We start from the raw sequence: 22,562 nt of genomic DNA, 5'->3' as shown, positions 1-22,562 counted from the left end.
CGCCTGAACTTCAGGGGGAGAAGCGAAGCGCCTCCCCCCCACCGCGAAGCACCCCTGCGAAAAGGTAAGTGACTTTTGTACATCCCTACCCCGGTCCCAGAACATCGAGGGCTTGGAAAGCTAAAGCCAGTGGCTTGAGCTTCTTAGAATGCGGCTGGAGAGAGCTAGGGATGTACGAAAGTCACTTACCTTTTCGAAGGGTGACTTTCATGGTGGGGGGGGAGGCGCTCCGTCCCTCCCCCTGAAATTCTGGCCGGGGGGGAGGCGCTCCATCCCTCCCCCCAAAAATTCTGGCCGGCTGGCTCCGCTCCGCAGGGATTCTGCGGAGCCGCCGGCCGGCTCTGCCAGTGGCCGGACATCCGGCCCCTGGCTAGCAGGGATGCAAATGGCGGCGGCCGTAGCCGCCGCCTTTTGCATCCCTGCAGTCAGCCGTGATAGGCTACGTAAATGTTTACGTAGCCTATCACAGCTGATTTAAAAGAAAAAGAACCCGCGCGTATGCAAATGGCAGCACCCATGCACGCCGCCATTTGCGTTCCTTATTTTGGCACATCTTAGTCTACGTGAACATTTATGTAGACTAAGACGGCAAAAATAAGGGGAACGAAATAGCGTAGACGCTAGGCTATTTGCGTTCCCCTTATTTTTGCCGTCTTAGTCTACGTAAATGTTTACGTAGACTAAGACATGCCAAAATAAGGAACGCAAATGGCGGCGCCCATGGGCGCCGCCATTTGCGTACATGCGTTTTTTTCTTTTTTTTAAAATCAACTGTGATAGGCTACGTAAACATTTATGTAGCCTATCACAGTGTTTTTTTTAAAAATCTAGCTGTGATAGGCTACGTAAATGTTTACGTAGCCTATCACTTTTTTTTTTTTTTTACTGGAAATGGCGGCGGCGGCAGCCGGTTGGAAGACTGGCCGCCGCCGCACCGCTGCCGGAGCTGCCGCCGCCAGGAAGATCCACCCAAGGTAAGTCCCATCCCGGTGTGGGGGTGGGGGGGGCAGACCATTCCACCACCGATTTCGGGGGGCCGAGTGCGCTGGCATTCGACCTCCCCGAGATTCGTGGCGAAATTCTCTGACATCCCTAGAGAGAGCAGCCAACAACACACAGCTCAGAAATGTGCCGGGCCAAGATGGGAGTCTGAAATACATTTCCTGCAGCATTCCAAAATCCACGTGTCCCAGGCTTATGTTCATCCGCTTGTTTGATACACAGATCCAGAGCTGTGACCACTGTGAAGGAGAGCCCTGTTGGATCAGACCAAAGGACCATCTAGTGTGGCATCCTGTTCCCCTCCGTGGCCAACCAGAAGCCTCTGAGAAGCCCACCAGGACATGAAGGCAACAGCGCCCACCTGCAATTGTTCCCCAGCGACTGGCATTCAGAGGCATGATGCCTCTGATCCTGGAGGGAACACAGACAGCCATTGGAACTAATGGCCATTGATTCCAGCCCACCTAGAAGCTTGCACAGAACAGAAGCTCCAGTCCTTTGTGCAGCAGAGGCTGGTGGCTCCGAGGTCAGTGGGGCGGTGAATTTTAGTCAGAGCCAGTCAGAAACCCGGAGCAGATTCACCACCCCACTGACATCAGAACCTCCAGCCTCCACTGCCTTCATGTGTAATCACATGTAGGAGAGGAGGCCTGGCTGATGAAACCTTCTTAACTTGAAGGATGAGATGTTTCACCTCCCCTTGGATAATGGTCCCCGCCCCACTCCATCTCCAGCTATGAACACTGGAAAGTTTCACTGGCTGGCCTGTGTCTTGGCGGGCTGCAACAAAGAACCTGCACCATCACCATCACCACCACCACCACCATCATCATCCTAAGATGTGAAGTAGCCCTGATTTGGGAGGTGTTGGAAGGCTGTATGGGAGAGTGTTCAGCAACTGCCTCAGTTTCAAGTTCAACCTCCACGTTGGATTACTGAAATGTTCTATACCTGGGGCTGCCCTTGAAAACAGTGTGGCAGCTACAATTCTGCCTGGTTTACCTGGATGGAGCCATGTGACACTAGTACTTAAAGACTGGCTCCATATTTGCTACTGAGCCTAATCCAAGGTGCTGGTTATCGCAGCTTTAAAGACCTACATGTCTTGGAGCCCGAACATCCAAAAGAGTTCCTCCTCCCATGTCATCCTTCAGTGTGGTGGCCCCCTTTCTTTGGAACTCCCTGCCCCCGGAGGTCAGGCAGGCGCCAACCCTGTGTTCCAGGAAGCCATCCTTAACTGACCAGCCACGGTTTGTATTGGCATTCTGCTTTTAATAATTTTAATATGGGGTTTTAATCCTTAATCTTTTTTTACTATTGTACCTCTTATGTTCCTCCAGCAAAGGAGATCATTACCTTGTCGTGGTGCTGGAGCTTGAGCACCTCAATGATGCCATGAGCTAAACCGTGAAGGGACACCCAAGATGGGAAGGTCATGGCAGAGAGGTCAGACCAAATACGATCCCTGGGGAAAGTAATGGCAACCCACCCCAGTATTCTTGCCATGAAAACTAAATGGATCAGTACAACCAGAGATACGTCGGTATACCACCGGAAGATGGGACTCCCAGGTCGGAAGATGGTCAAAATGCTACTGAGGAGGAACAGAGGATATGCTAGGGAAAGTGGAAGGCAAAAGGATGAGGGACCGACCAAGGGCAAGGTGGATGGACGATATTCTGGAGGTGACGGACTCGACCTTGGGGGAGCTGGGGGTGGCGACGGCCAACAGGAAGCTCTGGCGTGGGCTAGTCCATGAAGTCACGAAGAGTCGGAAGCGACTGAGCGAATAGACAACAAAAAACCTCTTATGTTCACCACTCTGGAATCTGTTTTAGATGGGATGGTGGTGGTGGGGGTGGTGATGGTATACAAACGTTGTAAATAAGGAAATAAGAAATAAATCCTGCCCATGCATTAAGATCTTCAGAAGAGGCCCTTCTCCAACTCCAAGTGCCATCGGGAGGACAAATGTGTTGTGCATTTACAAAAGAGAGGGCCTTTTCTGCGGTAGTGCTCCGACGTTGGAATGCCCTCCCAAGAGAGATTCAGTTGACACCAACCTTACTTTCTTTCTGGCACCAAATCAGAAAAGTTCTTTTTTTGCCCAGACATTTTAAATCTGATGTTTAAATCTTTTTTAAAGGCTTGCTTGTTTGTAGGTTGGTTGAATAAGTTTTTACGCCTCTTATGATTTTATCATTGTTACGATATTGTCTCCGTTCTTTTTATAATGGGACCCCTAGTGAACAAAGGGTGGTTTATAAATTTCAAAAACAAATTAAAATAAATGGATTTGCTGGCGAGACCAATCCCAGCTGGGGGATTGGGCTCAGGAGCAAATAGGATTCCCCTTTGCTGTTTGATGGATAAACAGGAGAACCCCAAGAAATGTTTTGGTGGTTCTCGCAGCCCAAACTCAGCGCCACATTTAATGTTACATTAAAAAGGTAGCTATCAATGACATCTTTTGTTCTTTTTTACTCTAAAGTAAATGCTAGGGATGCTGGCTTGTGTGTGTGGTGGTGGTTAAGGAGGGCTTTAAACTATTTCCCCTTGGTGTGGTCCTGTACAGAATCCCTCATGCCGGCACTTTATATTGCCAAACAACAATTCATTTGCATCAGTAAAACATTTCTTGGCAATATAAATTGCAGGCGGCAAGGTTCTGATCCATATTGGGACCACAGCAGGGGGCAAAGGGTTAAGGCCCTGTTTAGTGTCCCCCTGCCCCCCTGCTTGGGTCCCAATCCAGATCAGGTTCCACAGGCTTACTCGAGAGTAAAAAAAGCAGCAGCAACCTCTTTTAAGTAGTTGGACTCTGGGGGAGTAGAAGTGGGCAGTTCTGCCTACCCTTAGGCAATTTTGTTTTTAAAGAAATTAAACCAGTAGCCCTCAGGAAACAACTGTGGCACCTCCGAGAATGAGATGAACTCTCGGCTAAAATATATATTTATGGCTAGTTAGTCTTGGTAGCCAAAGGCTGGAAGGAAACTGCTCTCGACTTGTGATGCTGCAATCCACTGGAGAGACGAAGTGCTGTAGTGGAAAGGGTGTTGGACTAGGAGACCCAAGTTGAAATCCGCCCCCCCCCCCCACACAGCCAGAAAGCTCACTGGATGACCTTGGAGTGGTCAACCTCTCTTTCTCTCTCTGAGGTTTGTTGTGAGGATGAAATGAGATGCAGGAAGTTGGAGAGCCACCCCCATATTGTCTTGAGCTCCTTGGAAGAACAACAGGAAATAAATGAATAAAGCTCGCCTACCTTCGAGGCGGCCCCTCCATACAGACAAACTAGATAGTCATCTAGGATGCCAAGTTAAGTGGGGTGTCAAATTCGAGGGGAAAAATACAAATAAAAAAAAAATATACAAATGCTGACTGGGAATGGTGGGGCTAAGTCAGGCCAACTTGCCCGCCCACCTGTGGGATCTGGTTCTTCTTCAGGTGTATGTAACCTCACAATGGTTCATCTAGGGTGCCGGTCGCTGGGAACTAATCTACAGCTGCCCCTGAGTGAGACTTCAGCTTCCAAGGACTTGTACATCGCATTGGGATCCCACGGAACAGAAGATTCTCCTGTGAAAGGGCCCTGTGCCTGCTGCTGTTTTCACAGGCCGGGTGATGGTGGTGGTGGTGGGGTGTGTGTGTGTGTGTGTGTGTGGGCATTCCACATTTTCCATTGTGTGCCCATGAGGGTTTTCGTGCATGCCCCCCTTTTGTCTTTCTCCTTCTACATGGAGACACACACAGTCCTTTCGCAAAAGGAGCTGCCTCTGGAAAAGAGAGCAGGGAGCTGAAAGCGGCTGTGGTTTCGTTTGCAGCTTCTCTCCTAATTAATGGAAAGGCTTGTGTGTGTTTAAAAAAAGACAGTAAAGTATTGGGATGTACGAAGAACAATCGGTGAGGACCTTTTGGCTCTTTTTCCTTTCTGGAGAGCCAAGGTCAAGCTCATAAATATTTCAAGGGGACATTGTGAAACATTTCAGAGCGCGTGAGTTTTTTTGTTCAAATCGCCACGGCTGCTCTCGGTATATGTAAACACTCCCTGGCAGGGTTGGAGAGGAGCCCTGATAGCTCTCTGCCCATGTGCCATAACCGGGAAGCAGAGCTGTTTGCTTGCTTATTGTGTGGGGGACGTTAGATCATATCCAAACAAGGATACCCAGTTTTCAAGGATCACTGTCTAGGCCTCCCAATACGCTTGCTATATGTTGTGGGCAACTCATTCTGCTCCCCCAAACCTTAACTGATTGGACACTGAAACCCTCCTGCAGTTGGGGGTAGTAGGGGAGAAATGCCTCTTGATTCAATCTTGCAGCCATACTAGGGAGTGGATGAGGGAGGGGGGGAACTGTCTCAACCCCAAACAACACCTGTGCGCACACAGACATACACACCTCCAGAGCGAGCGACCTATTTGCAAGGAGATGAGTTAAGTGCAAAGGGTAAACACAGATCTATTAATGGAGCAGTGAGACAACTTTTAATCATAGGTCTCAAGAGCCTCGAGTTCCTGCGTGCATTGAAATCTTTGACTTAAAGGAGGGACTTCAAAGTCTGGGTAATTTTAACTCAAGGAAGAGTGTGAGATGCATGATGTAAGTGTAACCAGATGGCTCGAAAGTGAGAGGAGATAATCATAACAACAACAAAAGGCGAAATGGTGTGCTCATTCAAGCGTTTAAGGTTCTTAAAGCCACTGGGCACGATCCACTGAAAATGTTTTCTGCCTAAGTCTTGTGTGGGAAAGGTTCCCAGGGATTGGGGTCCATTCTTATTAAAGGGTGTGAGGAATGCTCTGGAGTCGTGTTTAAAGCATTAAAAAAAAACAAAAACTTGGCAGAACTGCAAAATTTCACTGTACGATTCAGACTGCAATCCTGCACATACTTACCTGGGAGTATATCATAGATCATAGCATCATAGGGTTGGAAGGGGACCATGAATCCAACCCCCTGTTCAATGCAGGAAGCCTGATTCCCAAGTGGTCTCCCATCCAAGCACTAACCAGGGCTGGCCCTGCTTAGCTTCCAAGATCGGACGCGATCGAGCGCATCCAGCCCTTTGCTCGACATCATAGAATCATAGGGTTGGAAGGGGCCTACAAGACCATTGAATCCAACCCCCTGCTCAATGCAGGAAGCCTGATTCCCAGGCAGTCTCCCATCTAAGTACTAACCAGGGCTGACCCTGCTTAGTTTCTGAGATCAGACGAGATCAGGCACAAGTCCCACTGGACTCAGTGAGGATTACCTCCGAGTAGACATGGCTAGGACTGCACTCAGTCAGACAAAAGGCAACCAAAATTAGTGGGGTAAAAATCTCAGTTCTGCGCCAGGTAAGGGCAGCATGTTTCACAAAGCTTTTTCGGATATTATGGTTCTATCAGGAGATAGCGTGGCCACTTATGAAATGCCAAAAAAGAGGACAAAACAGGACAGTAATTTTCATAGCATTTACATATGCTAATTGTTGTGGTCTGCCTAGAGAGCTTTGGCTATTGGGTGGTATAGAAATGTAATAAATAAATGAATGAATAAATAAAATTCTATGCATAGATGCACTTGTTAAAATAATTATTATAATTTAAACAGACTGTGACCTGTGTGTCTACCTGTTCAGTCTGCTGATGGGCAACAATTCTTATGGGTCTTTACCTTTAAACCGGACAGCCCTTCAAATAGAGACTGTCCTCTGTAAAAGAGGACACCTGGCCACCCTAGAATGAGGTGTTACAAGGCTTTCAGGTTTTATTTTTATTTGCAACGGATCAGTGTCGAGGAATTCAGAGAATCAAGGAAATATTAATCAAGTAAATGCTGCATACTTCTTTCATTTCTTTCATGGGGTTCCTACTTCATGTGAGCAGTTTAAATGAAAACACTTCTTTTATTATTACTTTTAAATCCCGCCTTCGTTCCTCTTGCAAGGAACCCAGGGCGGCTCGCACGGTCTTCCTCCTCTCCATATCATCCTCACAACAACCCTGTGAGGTAGGTTAGGCTGAGAGTCAGCAACTGGCACAGAGTCACCCAGTGAACTTCATGGCCAAGTGGGGACTAGAACCCAGATCTCCCGAGTCCCAGTCCAACACTTTAACCACTATGCCACGCTGGCTCTCAGTGCAAGGTTAAATACATTTTCTATTTCTCCTAAAGTATTCTGATTTTGCAATTTGTGGGTAGGCTGATATGTGGAGGATGGAAGCAATAGCCCCTAGAACGCTAGAAACCCTGTTTGGTACCTCCCCCTCCTCTGGCTTCTGAGATTTCATCATTTGTTTGAGGGATGTATGAGAAGTTCATTCATGTTTGCAAATTATGCAGACATGTCCTGTTCGCAGCCCTGAAAGTGAACGAGAGCAGGAACACGATTCTTGGGAAATGTTCCCATTAGAGTGAGTGTATGTAGAAATGCACGCTCCTGAAAATGCACACTTGTGCAAATGCGCAAATACCCCCAAATTCACATTTTTACTCTTTAGTCGAGGGGGGGGGGGATGCACATTTTCGCCTGAGAAAAATGCTCATTTTTAATCACGTCTATTTTTTTCAATTGGGAAAAATGTGCATGTCAAAAATGTGCATTTTTCCCAGTCAGCACACACACACACAAAAAGGATGCTCGTATTCAGGAAAGCAAAAGTGGGAAAAAGAGCTTCGAGGAAAAATGTGGAGAACTCAACAAGCTTGATCACTGCATGTTCACCAATCTCTAGTTTGTTCAAATTCAAGACTATCTGTGCAGTCATAAGGGCTAGCAACTTGTTTTCTTTTTAGGAAGGAAAGCTGATTATCCTCAGGGTGCTGCACTCTGGACCCAGTTCCAAATTACTTTGTCGGTCCCTGCAGTGCAATCCTGGGCAAGTAGCAAGTGCTGCTACCTGCCCTAAAAAAGCAGAATATGCTGATGAAGAAAAGTGATCAAATTCGGCATTTGTGATATCCAGAAAAAAATGGCCAAATCAGGAGTCCCTTCTTGGGAACTGCAAAAGGTTGGATATGTATCACACCCATTGTATAAAGGGAGAGATACATCAACATGAACCTGGGCAATTTTAGCCTCCTTCCAAGACACCGTTGGTCCCAACTCAACCAGGAGGAGACATTCTGCTTGCCTCTTCCATGTCTGCCTTTCAAAAGCATTGACAGTACAAATAATCTGGACAGTAAATGCACAACCTGAAATATGGAAGTTGGAGTGGTGGGGCCGGGGAGGAAGACACCAGAGATGGAGGTGTTTTTTTTCTAAATCTGGGACTTCAAGTCCTGGGAATTCAGGGAAGAGCATTCAAGGGCCAACATTGTTCCTCATCTTCATAGGTGGGTGCACCTGGTCTACCATGAAAGTGCTGGATGATGCAAACAACTGAAGACGGGTGTTGACTCCTGATGGCATTTGGTGGCCATGCAGTGTTTGGACCTGCAACGCTCTCTAGAACTCTGCATGCTGATAATGCTCAGCTGCCTTCCAAGCACATGGACATCTCGGACATGTAGTTTCCAGTGTGTCTGACAACCATAGTGTGGATCTGGGTACTTGGAGAACTACATTTCCCAGGCCCCTTGGTGCCTGGGAAACTGCCAGGCGGCATTCTAGTCACCAGAGGGGGAGGTCTCACATAAAGACCTTCAGCAACACTTCCCCACTGCTACAGTTTCCTCAGCTCTACTGCCCTACCTCACGTCCCAGAAGGGAAGGGGCACTTGGACAGGCTAAGAGGCTCACAGGGGTGGCTGAAGGCTTCAGCCCTAACACATCCTCAAGGATGTCTTTGGGAGCATGAGGGGGCCCATGTTCTAAATCAGGCTCAAAAAATCTGAGCTACTTTCCAATTTTGGGGGTTAAATGGATTAGTTTGCAGAGTTCCATTCAGAACTGAGTCAAGGAGAATTCACCCATCACTAGCACAGGACGTATCCCAAGATGTTGGATAATTGTCTGCATGAGTGGAATGACACAATATCTGCGTTGGAAATCAAACCTGCAGGCATTGGTTTGGGTATGAATCACCAATTCCTCTCTCTAGGTTGATGGATATGATAGCAACCAAGGTGTGTGTACTTGCAATGGCTTGTCTAGAAGGCAGAAGTTTGGCAATTTGCAGGTTCTGTCGCCTCTGCAGACCTATGATGAGATAAGCTCCCAGCTCTATAGGGCCACAACATATGGAGTTATGCTCACCTCGCAACCCTTGATGCAGTGTATCAGTGCAGGATGTGGATACCACTTGAGTTCGGCTGTGCAGACAACGTTCTACAGGGAGGGAACGAAAAACAGAGACATTGAGGGGGGGGGGAAATCAGTGTAGAGAAAGCTAGCATGTTGGGTTGACTGCATGTTGGGTTGACTTTGCCTCCCCCCCCCGCCCCTTCCTCTCCTGGCTTCTCCTCATTTTGCACCCTAGAAATTCGCTCCTAAAACACCAGAGAGTTGCAGGATTTGGCTCCCCTCCAAGTATTTACAAGAAATGCTGGTCTCGACACTTGCAATAACAGAAAGCCTGAGATTAAAATAATATTTAAGGTTCCCTTGAAGTGTCGTGTTTAATATTTCACTCGTGACAGGGAGGAATAGCCTGAGCTGTGGAAAATTGGAGGGGGGGGTGGAAGAGGGGAGAGAAATGTGGTCAGGGCCTCAAGTGGGTTTCTGTATCACTTTAGGAGCACAGCTTCCTCATCCAGAATGCCCAGGAAGGAGATGATCAGGACACACTGTTGTGGTTAGGGAGATTTGGGGCAGGAAGAGAAAAAGAGAACCCTACAGGAGGGGCAGATAACCTGGTGTTCTCCCATGGTTTGGACTACAACTCCCTTACCATTGGCTGGACGTATGGGAGTTGTACTCCAAAACATGGGGGGGACACACACACCAGGTTTGCCTATCCCAGCCTTATAGGAGAGAAGAATAAACAAGGCCTCTAGAATGTGTTTTTGACCCATCTTTTTTTCTCTCTCTCTCACCTAGTATTATAAACAGAGCAGCCCTGTTTCAAAATCAGAAGATTTTTTTTTTTAAAAAATATATCCATTAAATTATGTTTCTGCGGAATTCTATTGACTGTTAGGGGGTAGAGGTGAAAGGTGATAAGGGGATCTTTGGTGTGACAGAAACCACCGCTAGGGAGACTGCTGAGAAGTCTTTCAGTGCTGAAGAGCTTTATGGAGGTCAAAAGCTTGTGCGTGAAGCTTAATAATATTACTCATAATCAGCGGAGGCCGGTGGTTCCGATGTCAGGGTGGTGAATCCACTCTGGGTTTCAGTCAGAGCCCTGGCTTTGCACCCTGGATAGCTCCTTTAGAGTTCTGACTGGTTCTGACTGAAACCCAGAGTGGAGTCACTGCCCCAGTGACATCAGAGCTGGCAGCCTCCACTGATCATAATCATACCAATAAAGCATGGCCTGGATGTTTAGTCAATGACAAATCAGATTAACCAATTACAATACATTTTGCTTAACTAAAAGAGGTGCTTCCTTCCTCTCGGGGGGCAGAAATCGTGATCTGCTAAATCCCATGGCCCCATCTGGGTCGTAGGATTGCAGTCTAAATAAAAGGTTTTTAAATTAATGCTTTTATTGACTTTTGTTCTGAGCTTATACAATAAACATAACTGTAACAAAAAAGGCAACTCCATGATTGATAAGGCTATCACTGGCTGCTGTTCATGATATATTACCTCCAGTATTGGAGGCAGCATCCGTTTCAAAACCAGTTGCTAAGGAGGCTATTAAATTACCGTCATGTCTTACTTCCCATTGGCATCTGATTAGTCACTATGCGAAAAGAATACTGGACCAGATAGGCCTTTGGTTTGATCCAGCAAGATTCTTCTTATTTTCTTAACCCAGAATAAAACAAAAATTAAATAAACCATTGTGAATAAAAGCATAATCTCTGGAGGTTTTCCATCTTGTGCATGACAGAAGGGGTGGTGGGGGGGATGCCTCTCCTGAGATGAAATCTGCTGTAGCATCCATGTACATCTGTTAAAAAGGGGCATAATTCCCCTTGTATGTGAATTTATGTCAATGTAATCAATGAACAAGCTAGAATCTCACACGATTTATCGATTAGCCACACAATCCAGAACTTGTTTACTCAGAAGCAAGTCCCCTTGAGTTCATGGGCCTTACTCCCAGGTGAGCAGGCATAGGATTGGAGCCTACCAGTGCAATCCTCCACATGTCTACTCAGTAGTAAATCTCCTTGAACCAATGGGGCTTACTCCTAGGCAAGCGGGCATAGGATTGGAGTTGAAGATTTCTTAATCAGTTCCCAGCCCTACAAATTAGAAAATACCCTGAGAATGAGGCAGAACAACAGAAGCGTCTTTCAGGGGTGGGAACTTTCAGGAAATTAGAGGACAGGTTTTGGCACGGCACTAACTCCACCTCTTCCCTGGAGCTGGACACAACTCCCCCCACCACCTGCACTGTGGTGGACGCAAAATGGGGGCCAGCTTGCCTACAGAGTTGATGCTGTTGTCACTTGAAGTAGCGGTACAAAAACACCCCCCCAAACCCCCTCACACACACAAAAGAAAGAAGCTGTGCTACAACCCCTGTCAATAGTGAGCCCTACCTATGAGAAATAGTTGAGAATTTCTCCTCACCCTGGAGAAACTGGATGAAATTGTCCCCCCCAGTTTCTCTGCCCACAGATAGGGCAGAGAATCTCAAGAGGCCATTTGAGCACAGCTCTAGATGCATCCAAACTTCCACACGGCCTTTACAAAATGATTCAGAAACAGGAACAAACTTGTGCTTCAAAAACCTTTCAAAGTTGTAGAAAGTGTAACAGGCATATTTGTCCATCTCTAAGGAAGGGCAGGGTATCAATGGAACAAACACATGGACTAGTCATCTGGAGCTCATAAATCATCTTTTTGCCCTTCTCGTGGGAACATTTCATAAACTTTGGAAGTTTTGTCCCAGGACACACTGGACATTTCAAAGGTTTACTCAACATTGCCTCCCTGTCGAAATAGCATCATGGCATCAAAGAATTCCTTTCCAACTCTTCTCTCTGTTTCCATTTGTCATGTAACAGGAGGAGAAGAGCACCTAATCAAACTAAATTAGAAAAAAGGGTAAGACTTCATTTATTCCAGTTAAGTCTGCTCTGCTTAGGCTTCTGATAAAAGAACTGAGAAGTGGATTTCCACAGGAGAGAGATGGTAGTGTTGTTTGCGTCAGTCATGTCCACCCCATTCAAAACTCTTCCCACCAGAATCTGAGCAGGGATAAAAGACTGACCATGGGACCCTCCAACATGTGAAACATGCGCTCTGCTACTGACCTATGGCCTCTTCACACAAGATTATTGGTCTATCCAGCTCAATGTTTAGGCTGATTAAAGGCAGCCGCCGGCGAGATCACATCACTCCAGTGCTGAAGGAGCTGCACTGGCTACCTACCAGTTGTTTTCTGGGCCAAATTCAAGGTGTTGCTTTTGACCTTTAAAACCCTATACAGTTCCGGCCCAGCCTATCTCAAGGAGCACCTCCAGCAATACCAGATAGGCCGCTCAACAAGATCAGCCTTGGATGGCCTTCTCTCTGTCCCATCAGCCAGGACAGCCAGGCTGGTGAGGATGAGGGAGAGGGCCTTCTCTGTGGTGGCCCCCACTCTGTGGTACTCCCTCCCTAGGGAACTCCGCCATGCCCCCTCTTTAATGAGCTTCCGCCATGCTTTAAAAACATGATTGTTTAGGCAGGCATTTGGGGTGGGCTAGGGTAATTTTAGAAATGTGATGTTTTTCATGTTGAATTTTATTGTATAAACTGTTTTTATTGTTGTACATCGCTCAGAGTGGCTGGGTGACCAGCCAGATGGGCAATTAATAAATTAAATGAATGAATGAATTCTCTTGACTGGCAGAAGCTCTCCAAAATGTCAAGGCAGATATCTTCATGGGTTTGCTATTGTGACCTTCAGTCAACTGCTGATATTGTCTCCCATTCCTGCTTTTTATCGCCCTTCATTGAGAATTAGTAGTGGCATGAATGTGCTTCCACAAGGAGGCAGGGAACTCTTTTATCAAGCCATTTCTTGGCAACACAACTGTGGCATTTATTTTGCATGTGCTCAACCTCGCCCGTTTTTTAATGAAAAACGTGGAGGGCTACACACACACAAACACACACACACACACAGAGCAATGTACCCATTCCCCCTGCTAATTTGAGGGCTAATTTAATCCGTCTGCAGGGGAACCTTGGTGTGTTTTTACAGTTTCTGTCATTTGAGGCTTACCTGGCATGTGCTAGAAAAAGGACTTTTATATTATCTGCACAGGGCTGTTTATCTTTCCGATGCGCGAGGATTTTCCACTATTACTCAAGGCCCAGATTGCTCCACCTGTCTTACAACAGGCCTGGTCTGTGTGAAATGGAAGGGGAAGGAGTCTGGGTAAAAAACTGGACTGGAGCAGGAAGAAGGCCAATACTGTTTATCCAGTGAGAGAGGGAGAGACCGCAATATGCGAGGGCCCCATGGTGGGGTCAGATAAGTTCCCACCGAGCTCGTGACAGCCCTCTGGAAATCGAAAGGCCAACACTCATGACAAGCATGAAGACAAAATGGATTTGATTTTGCCTCTTATTTTCTGAGTATCAAGATGGGGTAAAAAATAGAAGAGCAAACAATTATTTTTAAGCATTTGGAAATAAACAAGATGGGGTAATAAAGATGGACTGAGGCATAACAAGGAATCAGTGGTAGTATCCAGTGACTAACTTAAGTCTCATTCATTTCAATGGGTTTACTCTACATAGGACTAACACTTACTATCCCAGGTAATCCATTGATGCGCGTCTTTTGAATGCCAAGCACAAACCAACCTAGGAATGTGGACAGTGAGGACGGATGGAGGGGAGAGAAAGAGAGCAAGACTTCTTCTCATATGTGGTTAAAACAGCCCACAGAGAACAGCAGCAGTATTTCAAGACAACGTCTCCTGCAGCTGCAGAAAGGAGGAAGTGCCCGTTTTGCTTTGGGTTTGAGGGGCGTGTTGTTGTAGGCCAAGCCACTCAACCTCTTGCTCGATGAAGGAAATCCAGAGCTAGAGCATTCCCAACAGAATGGCTTGAAGACCTCCAGTGGAAGACCTTCAGTGAAAGAAAGTCCACTACTGCAACAAGGAGGATAAAACAACTAGGGATGGCGGAGAATTTCTCCCTGAAACTTCGGGGGGCCGAGCACCAACGTGTTCGGCCCCCCGAACAAGTTTCGGGGAGAAATCCTCCGAACCCCCCCCCCGCACCCCACACACCCCCCCCGGGACGGGACTTACCTTCGCTGAATGTCCCTCCCGGCGGCGGGTCCGGCCGGCAGTTCGGCGGGTGTTCAAGCGGGGCGGGAGCGGCAGCCAGTCTTTCGACCGGCTGCCGCCGCCGCCATTGCAATAAAAGAAAAAACAAACAAACCGCCCCCTGATAGGCTACGTGACAATTAACGTAGCCTATCACGGCTAGATTTGCAAAGTCAGCCGTGATAGGCTACGTCAATCGTCATGTAGCCTATCACGGGTGACTTAAAAAAAAAAACAAAAACGCGTACGGATAATGGCGGCCCCCATAGAGAGCCGCCATTCCCGTTCCTTATTTGGTCGCTGTAGTCTACGTAAAGATTTACGTAGACTACGGCGAAAATAAGTAGACTACAGCGACCAAATAAGGAACGTGAATGGCGGCTCCCTATGGGGGCCGCCATTAGCGTACGCGCTTTTTTTTTTTTTTTAAAGTCACCCGTGATAGGCTACGTGACGATTGACGTAGCCTATCACGGCTGATTTTGCAGATCTAGCCGTGATAGGCTACGTTAATCGTCACGTAGCCTATCAGGGGGCGTTTTTTTTTTTTAAAAAAAACTTTTGCGTTCGTGGCCGGGAAGCCTCCTCCCCGGCCTGAATTTCGGCCGGGGCGAGGCGGGAAGCCTCCCCCCCACGGCCTGAACTTCGCGGGGGGAGCAGCGAAGCACCTCCCCCCCACCGCGAACATCCTTCGAGGACAGGTAAGGGGCTTTCATCCACCCCTAAAAACAACAACACAAAACAGCTGTAAACACCAAAGACAAAACAAAAGACAGCTGCACTGATATATTGTTCCCGAGACATGTATCAAGATCTGTCTCTTCAGAGAGGGAAATGATTTACTTCTGCTAAAAGTTCCTGAAGAATGACTCAGCATGGTCTCACTTCTGACTTGACACCTGAGTCATTCTTTAGGATGTTTGAGAGCCCCCCAACCCTGTAGGTCGGTGGTTCCATTTCCCAACTGCTCTTACAGTTCCTCTTGAGGTACGACTGAAACCTACCTTTCTGTAACTTATGGCTATTAAATCTAGTCCTGCCATCTGTGGCAGCAAAGTCTTCAGGTATCTGAAGAGTGCTATCCTGCCTTCCCTCATGTCTGGGATCTAGGCCAAAGGGATGAAGACTAGGGGCTGAAGGATGGTGCTTGCTAGCATAAGGGTAGAGCTAGTGAACATAGGGAGATGCCTTACATTGAACATCTCAATGTGTAAGGTCCTTGGCCCATTGGTTCTTGAAGCCCAGTACTGACTACTCCAGGGGTGAGAAACCTGCATCCCTCCACCTAATTCCATGCAGCCCTGAACCTCATTTCAAAAGCACTCTGCATGCTGTTCGTTCAGACCTATTGCAGCTAACAGCAGGTTCAGTGGGGAGATTTTCATCAGGAAAATGACATGGGGAGAAAAACACCCCCCATGCCTCCAGTGCCACTGTTCTAATTGAAATTGGAGGGCCCCTCCCCACCACCACCGTGGCTACTTGTAAGTTGTGTTTTGCTTTTAACTAGGGAGATCTGATCATAGATTTCCTACATCACATCTGTTTGGGCCTTTCCTGGGACAATTTTTTGAAAGGACATTGCACACAGGAAGATCAACTGTTGCAGGGCCGGCCCTACCATTAGGCAACATGAGGTGGCTGCCTCAGGCAGCCGGTTTTGGGTGCCATGAAATGGCAACGAATTGCCGGTTGGGGAAACGAAGAGGTGCTTGTGAGATTGTCTGCATCAGTGGTCAAAACAACTTGACCAGCTTTGGGGACTATGAACCATAAGATCACAGGAAGCTACCATAAGATCACAGGAAGCTACCTTCTACAGAGTCAGACCGTGGATCCATTTAGCTCACACCGACTGGCAGCAGCTCTCTGGTGTTTCCAGCAGGGATAGTTCCCAGCCCTACCTGGAGATGCTGGGGAATGAACCCAGAACCTTCTGCATTCATAGCATGTGGTCTGCCACTGAGCTTTGTAAAACATGTTCTCTTGAGCCCCATTTGCTGCTCTGCCCCAGGCAACAAAATGTCTTGGGTCAGCCCTGAAAACAGCAGTACCCAATACTAACAACAGCAGCTGCAGGACTCAAGTCCCCATGCTGCAAACGTTGTTGCAGCAAATTTGGTCCAATTCAAACTGACGACAATGTGTTTTCAATTTGAGGAAAAGCAAGAGTTTGCTGGGTGGTAAAAGGCATCATAAAACTCTAACGGCCATGTCATATATAACACTCGTGACAGAGAGCAAGCAGGGAATCCTGGCTGTGGACGTGCAAATGGCTCTTGTCCATTTCCGGCCTCTGAGACATGCCTGAAAACATATGGGTCCCCACTGGCACCCTGAGTTCTCTCTGCTCCCTGATACTTACAGCTGACTTTACATTTACACCTGCCATGCAACCGTGAATACCTCCTTTGCGTATGTCCCTGTCCTCCTGTTTGTTATCCCTGTGCCATGGGGCTGGGGCGTTCTGTCTCCCAGAGGTAGTCATAAAGAGGGAGGAAGCTGTAAGTAACCTCTCTGTCCCACTATGGAAGATCTACTCTTGAATTCTAGTGGTTTTGGAAACATATTTCCTATACAGAGGCTTGGGAGTTTGGGGTGCGGGCGTGGGGTGAGCCAGAGAAGGCGTGAAAATCAACGCTTTCTTCAGAAGTGGGTTCCTCCACACCATAGACTTGCGCTCCTTCCCTCTACTTAGATTAGCAAGAAACCTCATTACTTTGATCGTGGCGTGCGCATGAGATGATTAAAAAGATGGTTCAGCAAAGGACGATCCAGATGGTTTGAAACAAAGGAGAGCTACATCACTAGGGATGGATGAACCCCTCAAACATCTGGTCTAGGAGAGCTCCACTGTGGGGAAATCCAGGCTGCTTGGGTCCCCACAGATTTCCCCTGAGCCTTGGCACATCCATCAGATTGCGAAGAATGGCTCTTCTGCATTATAAGGGCGGCTGCCATTAGCCTATCATAGGAAAATTATGACTACCATTTACGTAGAAGTAGGTGCTTTACAATGGCAAATGACATAAAATATGCCAACTGTGGCCGTAATTTTCCAACGATAGGATAGGCTAATGGCAGTCACCATTAGCCTATTGCACATTTCATGATGCCAGAGAGCCATCCTGTGGGAAATCCGAAGGATCCAGATATGAGTGAAGCCAGATCACTGCCAACCCCACAAGTTGGATTCTTGGGACTCCAGCCTCACTGGAGTCCGCAGCAGATTTCTCCAGCATCCCCATATGCCACATGATGTCTATGCGCTACAAGAAGAGTCCTCTAGGTCAGGCCAAGAGCCCAGGTAGTCCAGCATTCTGTTTCTGACTGTGGCCAGCCAGTTGCTTCAATGGGAAGCCCACCAATGGGGCAGAAAGAAACAGGCCTCCCTGTGTCTTTGTCCCACAGGGACTTATATTCAAACAAGACACCTTGCCCCTAACCTTGGAGGTTCTATTTAATGGTGCTCATTGGCCTTGATAGACCTCTGCCCCTGCCTCATTCTCCATGAATCTGTGGACTCTTCTTGGAAAGCCCGATCCAACACTCATCCTCACATCATCTGGCAGCCAACTCCATAAATTGTTTTGGCTTTCATGAAAAGTAGAGATGAGCAAACCTAAGTTCAATATCTCCTGGGTTCTCATTCTTTCCCTTTTGCATTTGTTCTGTCTCCTTTCCACATTAGATTTTGAATTATTTCCTGTCCGAACAAAAATGTGTACAGATTTTTTTTTTGCGCATTTTGTTGTTGAAGAAGCATTTTTTTTGGGGGGGGGGTGCACATTTTCTTGTTCTTTTTTTTGTTTTTGCGAACTGCATTGCAAACTTTGGAAGTGCATAGATCTCAATGGTAAACTGCGTTCCAGTTTGTGTTTAGGTTTGGGAAGTGCAAATTTAGTACATTTTCATTAACAATGCAAACCGGACAAATTTCTCACCCATCCCTAATGAAAAGTACTTTTGTTTGTCTGTCCAGAATTTGTCTCTCTCCTCCCCTTCCACACATACCACCAAGGAGCAGCCTTTGATGATTTATTGATTTAAATCTGCTATTGAAAATGGATTCTTCTCCTGGTGCAGAGGTATGCAGGGCATAGAACACTATGTTAAGAGAAAAGGCCGTGAGCTTCCGATGGGTAAGAAAGTGCACGTGCAAAGCCATCTTGAAGGTGAAGCAAAAGACACCTTTCATAGAAAAGTGTCTTGGCCACAGCTCTAACCACTCATCTCTGATGCTTTACAGTCAGAGGGTTATTTGAGAGGTGGCTGCTGCTTAGGAGGTCAACGTGTCCACTTTTCTGGCCAGCTGAGAGGTCAGTTAAAATCCAACTCTTTGTCCACCCACGCATAAGAACATAAGAAGAGGAGTTGCTGGACCAGACCAAAGTCAGAGACAGCATACAGTAGCCTTCACCAACCTGATGCCCTCCAGACGTTTTGGACTTCAACTCCCATCAGCACCAGCAACCATGGCCAGTGGTCAGGAATTCTGAGAGCTGTAGTCCAAAACATCTGGAGGACACCAGGTTAGGAAAGGCTGGCATTTGGCCTCTGGTTCTGGAAGTAGCATGCCACAGTCATGAGTTGTCAATATCCTCCATTCATCTGTTGAACCTGGGGTCATCTAATGAAGCTGATTGGTGGGAGAAGTAGTAGCAGCCAGCAGAACAGAATGATGCCGATCAGCATCAAAGAAACAATGCAAATGCTCAGTGAAATGAGCCCCCTTTCAGTCATTTTGTCTAGCTGCATCCAAAGTACCACTTTTAAAGCGAATGATCCAAATCAGAGAACATTCATCACAGCCCTAACCTGGATGTCATTTCTGCACACCTGTTGTCACCACATATTTTTGTCTATATTCCTGGAATATATCTTCCTCCTCAACCTCACCTCCTCCAGTCCTGGCTTCCCTTCTCTTTTTACTACCAGTTATTTCCCTCGCTCCCCCGCCCCTGGCTACCTAATGAGCCCTCCAGGGATATGCAGGTATAAAATTCGTTATGGCTCCCTCGAAGAGACGGCATCAATAAAGGCGGACAGCATGGGGGAGGGAGCTGCAAGTCTTTCAAGCCAGAGTTTTTCTTTCACAGTGAATTACAAAAAAACACTTGAAAGCCTACAGTTCAGGAAAGAAAGGGTGAGAAACAGCATCTAATACAGAGATAAGGAAGTTTTTATGTGCTGTGCTGGGCTAAAAAGTGAGCAAAAACACACTAAGAGAGACAGGGGGGCTGGAAGGGGGCAGTGTGTTATAGTTGCAGGCCACCAACATTCACCCCCTTCCCTCATTCTCTAAAAGAGGCCATGATAGATATTTACTTTTGGAACATATCTCAGGTTTGGGTTTCTTTCTTTCTTTCTTTCTTTCTTTCTTTCTTTCTTTCTTTCTTTCTCTCTCTCTCTCTCTCTCTCTCTCTCTCTCTCTCTCTCTCTCTCTCTTTCTATTTTCAGAAAAGCCAAATCAAGGGTAAGGTGTCTGAAAAAACCTTAGCATTATGAAGTAAACTTGGGTAAGAGAAATGAAATCTAGGCAATTCAGCTCCCTTCTGCGCAAAATGTAAGGGATCAAAGGATCAAGCACTGACGCGGGCTCTCAAGTGAAGCTAGATTTGCCTACAAAGAAAATAGTTGTATTTGTCTATCACATTTTGTATTCTGCCCATAAGACTGTAAGGACAAAAAGGCTGCAATCCTACGGGCCCTGTGAATGTGTCCCAGGTAGGGATGTCCGTTGCTAGGAAATCCAGTTCTTTTTTGGCTCGATGGAGTTCTGGGGCATGCATGACTTGCTCTGCATCTGAGAGTTGAGTTGCAGGTTGTTCCCTAAACTCTGGGAACTTTTTTGTGCATTTTGAGGGCTGGGAGAAGGTTCTACAAATTGCACAAATTTCTGAGGAAGTTGCGCAAATTACGGCCGAATTTGCATAACTTATGGCTGAATGTGTGCAAATTGTGCAAATTTGTCTGTAATTTGCACACATTCTTCCATCATTTACACAAAATTGGCAATAATTTGCACGGATTGCAGAACCTCCCTGCCCCCCCACCCCCCCAGTGCACAAAATTCCAGGAAAATCTGCAAGCAGGAACTGAAGCAAAGTCTGGGGGGTACGACCCTAGGAAATCCCATTGGACTCCACATCCAAACAGATTTTTCTGACACCTGTAGTCCCTGGGTCCATAGGGCTTTTCCGATCTCCCCCTCCAAGAGAGAAGTCTGCTCTCAGAGGGTGCATGTGTGTGTGGATCCAACTTTGAATACCTCCTCCCAGTCACTGCAGAAAACTCCATGGCTGCTTCTTGCCCAGCGCTGGCTGGTTCTTTCCCAACACTGGGACTCCAGCGCATTGGAAAAGAGCAAAAGGAGGTAGGCCAGGGGTAGGCCAGGGTGTGTGCTGGAGAGTTATGGATTCATAGGAAACACAGCCCTCCTGCTCATCAGACTCACTCCCTGCCCAAACCAGGTGCTGATCTACACCAGACTTGGAGCTGGGAAAGATCAATCCCCTCCCATTGAAACCCATGGGAGGGAATTAATATTAAATAAATAAAATAAAGTCTATGTTATCCATCATCTTGTTTCTCACAGTGGCCAGCCAGAAATGCCCAGGAAGCTCACCCAAAGTAGGGCATAAAGGCATCTTCTTTATTGTGCCCCATGTTCAGAGGTACACTCCCTCTGAACATGGAGGCTTCATTCAGCTATCCTGGCTAATCACTGGTGGCTGTATCCTTTATAATGTCCCCTAGCATCCCCCTTTCCTCACCCTCTGATTTATGCGAGCTTGGAAGATTGCAGACTGTATATGAATGACCACATTCAAGAATGGTCCTCTCCATCAAACCACATTTGTTCTTTGACTGAACATTTACCTTCACCCTCGAAGGCTTCATCCAGTGCTGAATGTCTTGTAATGTTTCATTGGCACGCAATAGGACGGGCTCGCTGTGATGGTCAAGGCATAAGATGGTACACTCAGCTCCTTCAAAACCACAAGGAAGAGAAGAGGGGAAAGGGTGAACAGCCCATGAACCATCCATCCAGTCATAATTGCACATACATTCTTGCCCAACTATGGCTCATCCATACAGGGCTGGTGTTCGTGCCCTGTCATCCCTGGGCAGCTGCCAGCAAGTAGGCCCAACCACTGGTCCCAATCCTGAGTCTCCCATGCTGGGCACTTGAGTCTAGGGATGTATGAAAGTTTCATCTCAGTTTGTTTAACATCAGAACTTTCCCCATTTGCACCCTGGAACAGGATTATTCCCAAACTTGCAATCATGTCTGTGAGAAAATGCACAATTTAAAAACGTGCATTTTTTTTGGGGGGGGGGGAAATACATATCTTCACACTTCGGACAGTGAGGGGAAAGCATGCATTTGGGTGTGCACTTTTGTATTTATTTGATTTGTATTTACTGTATTTATTTGATTTGTTCCCTGCTTTTCTACCCAAAAATGGCACTCAAGGTAGCTTTAAAAATGAGTACCTGAAATGTGTACCTAAATGCACACTTTTAGCATCTAAACAACAACAAAAAGCTCGCATTCAGGAACAGGAATGAGGCAGACCAAGGTTCGAGGTAGAAGCTTGACGATGTCCATAAGCTCGAGCCTCTCTGATTCTTCCATCCCTAGCTGGGTCTGCATGTAAGTCACCTGCCATTTCAATGACCCAGAATTAGGGATGGAGGAGAATTTCTCCCCGAAACTTTGGGGGGCCGAGTGCCAACGCATTCGGTCCTCTGAAGGTTGTTCGGGGAGAAATTCTCCACCCCCCCGCCCCCCCCCCCAGGATGGGACTTACCTTTCACGAATGTTGCTCCCGGCGGCGGGTCCCGGTGGCGGTTCGGCAGGTCTTCGTCAGGGGCGGGGGCGGCAGCCGGTCTTTTGACCGGCTGCTGCCGCCGCCATTACAAGAAAAGGAAAAAAAAAACGCCCCTGTGATAGGCTACGTGACGATTAACGTAGCCTATCACGGCTGACTTTGCAGATCTAGCTGTGATAGGCTACGTAAATCGTTACGTAGCCTATCACGAGGCTTTTTTTTTTTACTTTTCTTTTGAAGTTCACGGCTGGGGAGACGGGGCGCTTCTCCCCAGCCTGAATTTCGGCCGGGTGAGGCGGAAAGCCTCCCCCCCGGCCTGAATTTTGGCCAGGCGAGGCGGGAAGCCTCCCCCCCCCCCGGCCTGAACTTCCGGGGGAGAAGCGAAGCGCCTCCCCCCACCGCGAAG

The 22,562-nt window shown here is 47.2% G+C and overlaps 1 protein-coding gene across 1 annotated transcript in view; it reads right to left on the bottom strand.

Moving 5' to 3' along the window:
* PAPPA (pappalysin 1) overlaps positions 1-22,562 on the bottom strand; it is a 295,498-nt gene that overhangs the window by 14,076 nt on the left and 258,860 nt on the right. Inside the window, exons 19-20 of the mRNA XM_084821073.1 lie at positions 21,201-21,310; positions 9,190-9,261 (exon numbers count right to left, since the gene is read on the bottom strand). Of these exons, the coding sequence (XP_084677199.1) occupies positions 9,190-9,261; positions 21,201-21,310 (182 nt within the window). The remainder of the gene's footprint in view (positions 1-9,189; positions 9,262-21,200; positions 21,311-22,562) is intronic.

Source organism: Heloderma suspectum, chromosome 14 (genome assembly GCF_057233095.1).
Source record: "Heloderma suspectum isolate Gila_16-S chromosome 14, 16-S_ref, whole genome shotgun sequence".
Taxonomy (NCBI): Eukaryota; Metazoa; Chordata; class Lepidosauria; order Squamata; family Helodermatidae; genus Heloderma; species Heloderma suspectum.
Note: the sequence above shows the minus strand (reverse complement) of the source record. Positions and strands in the feature narration are given on the sequence as shown.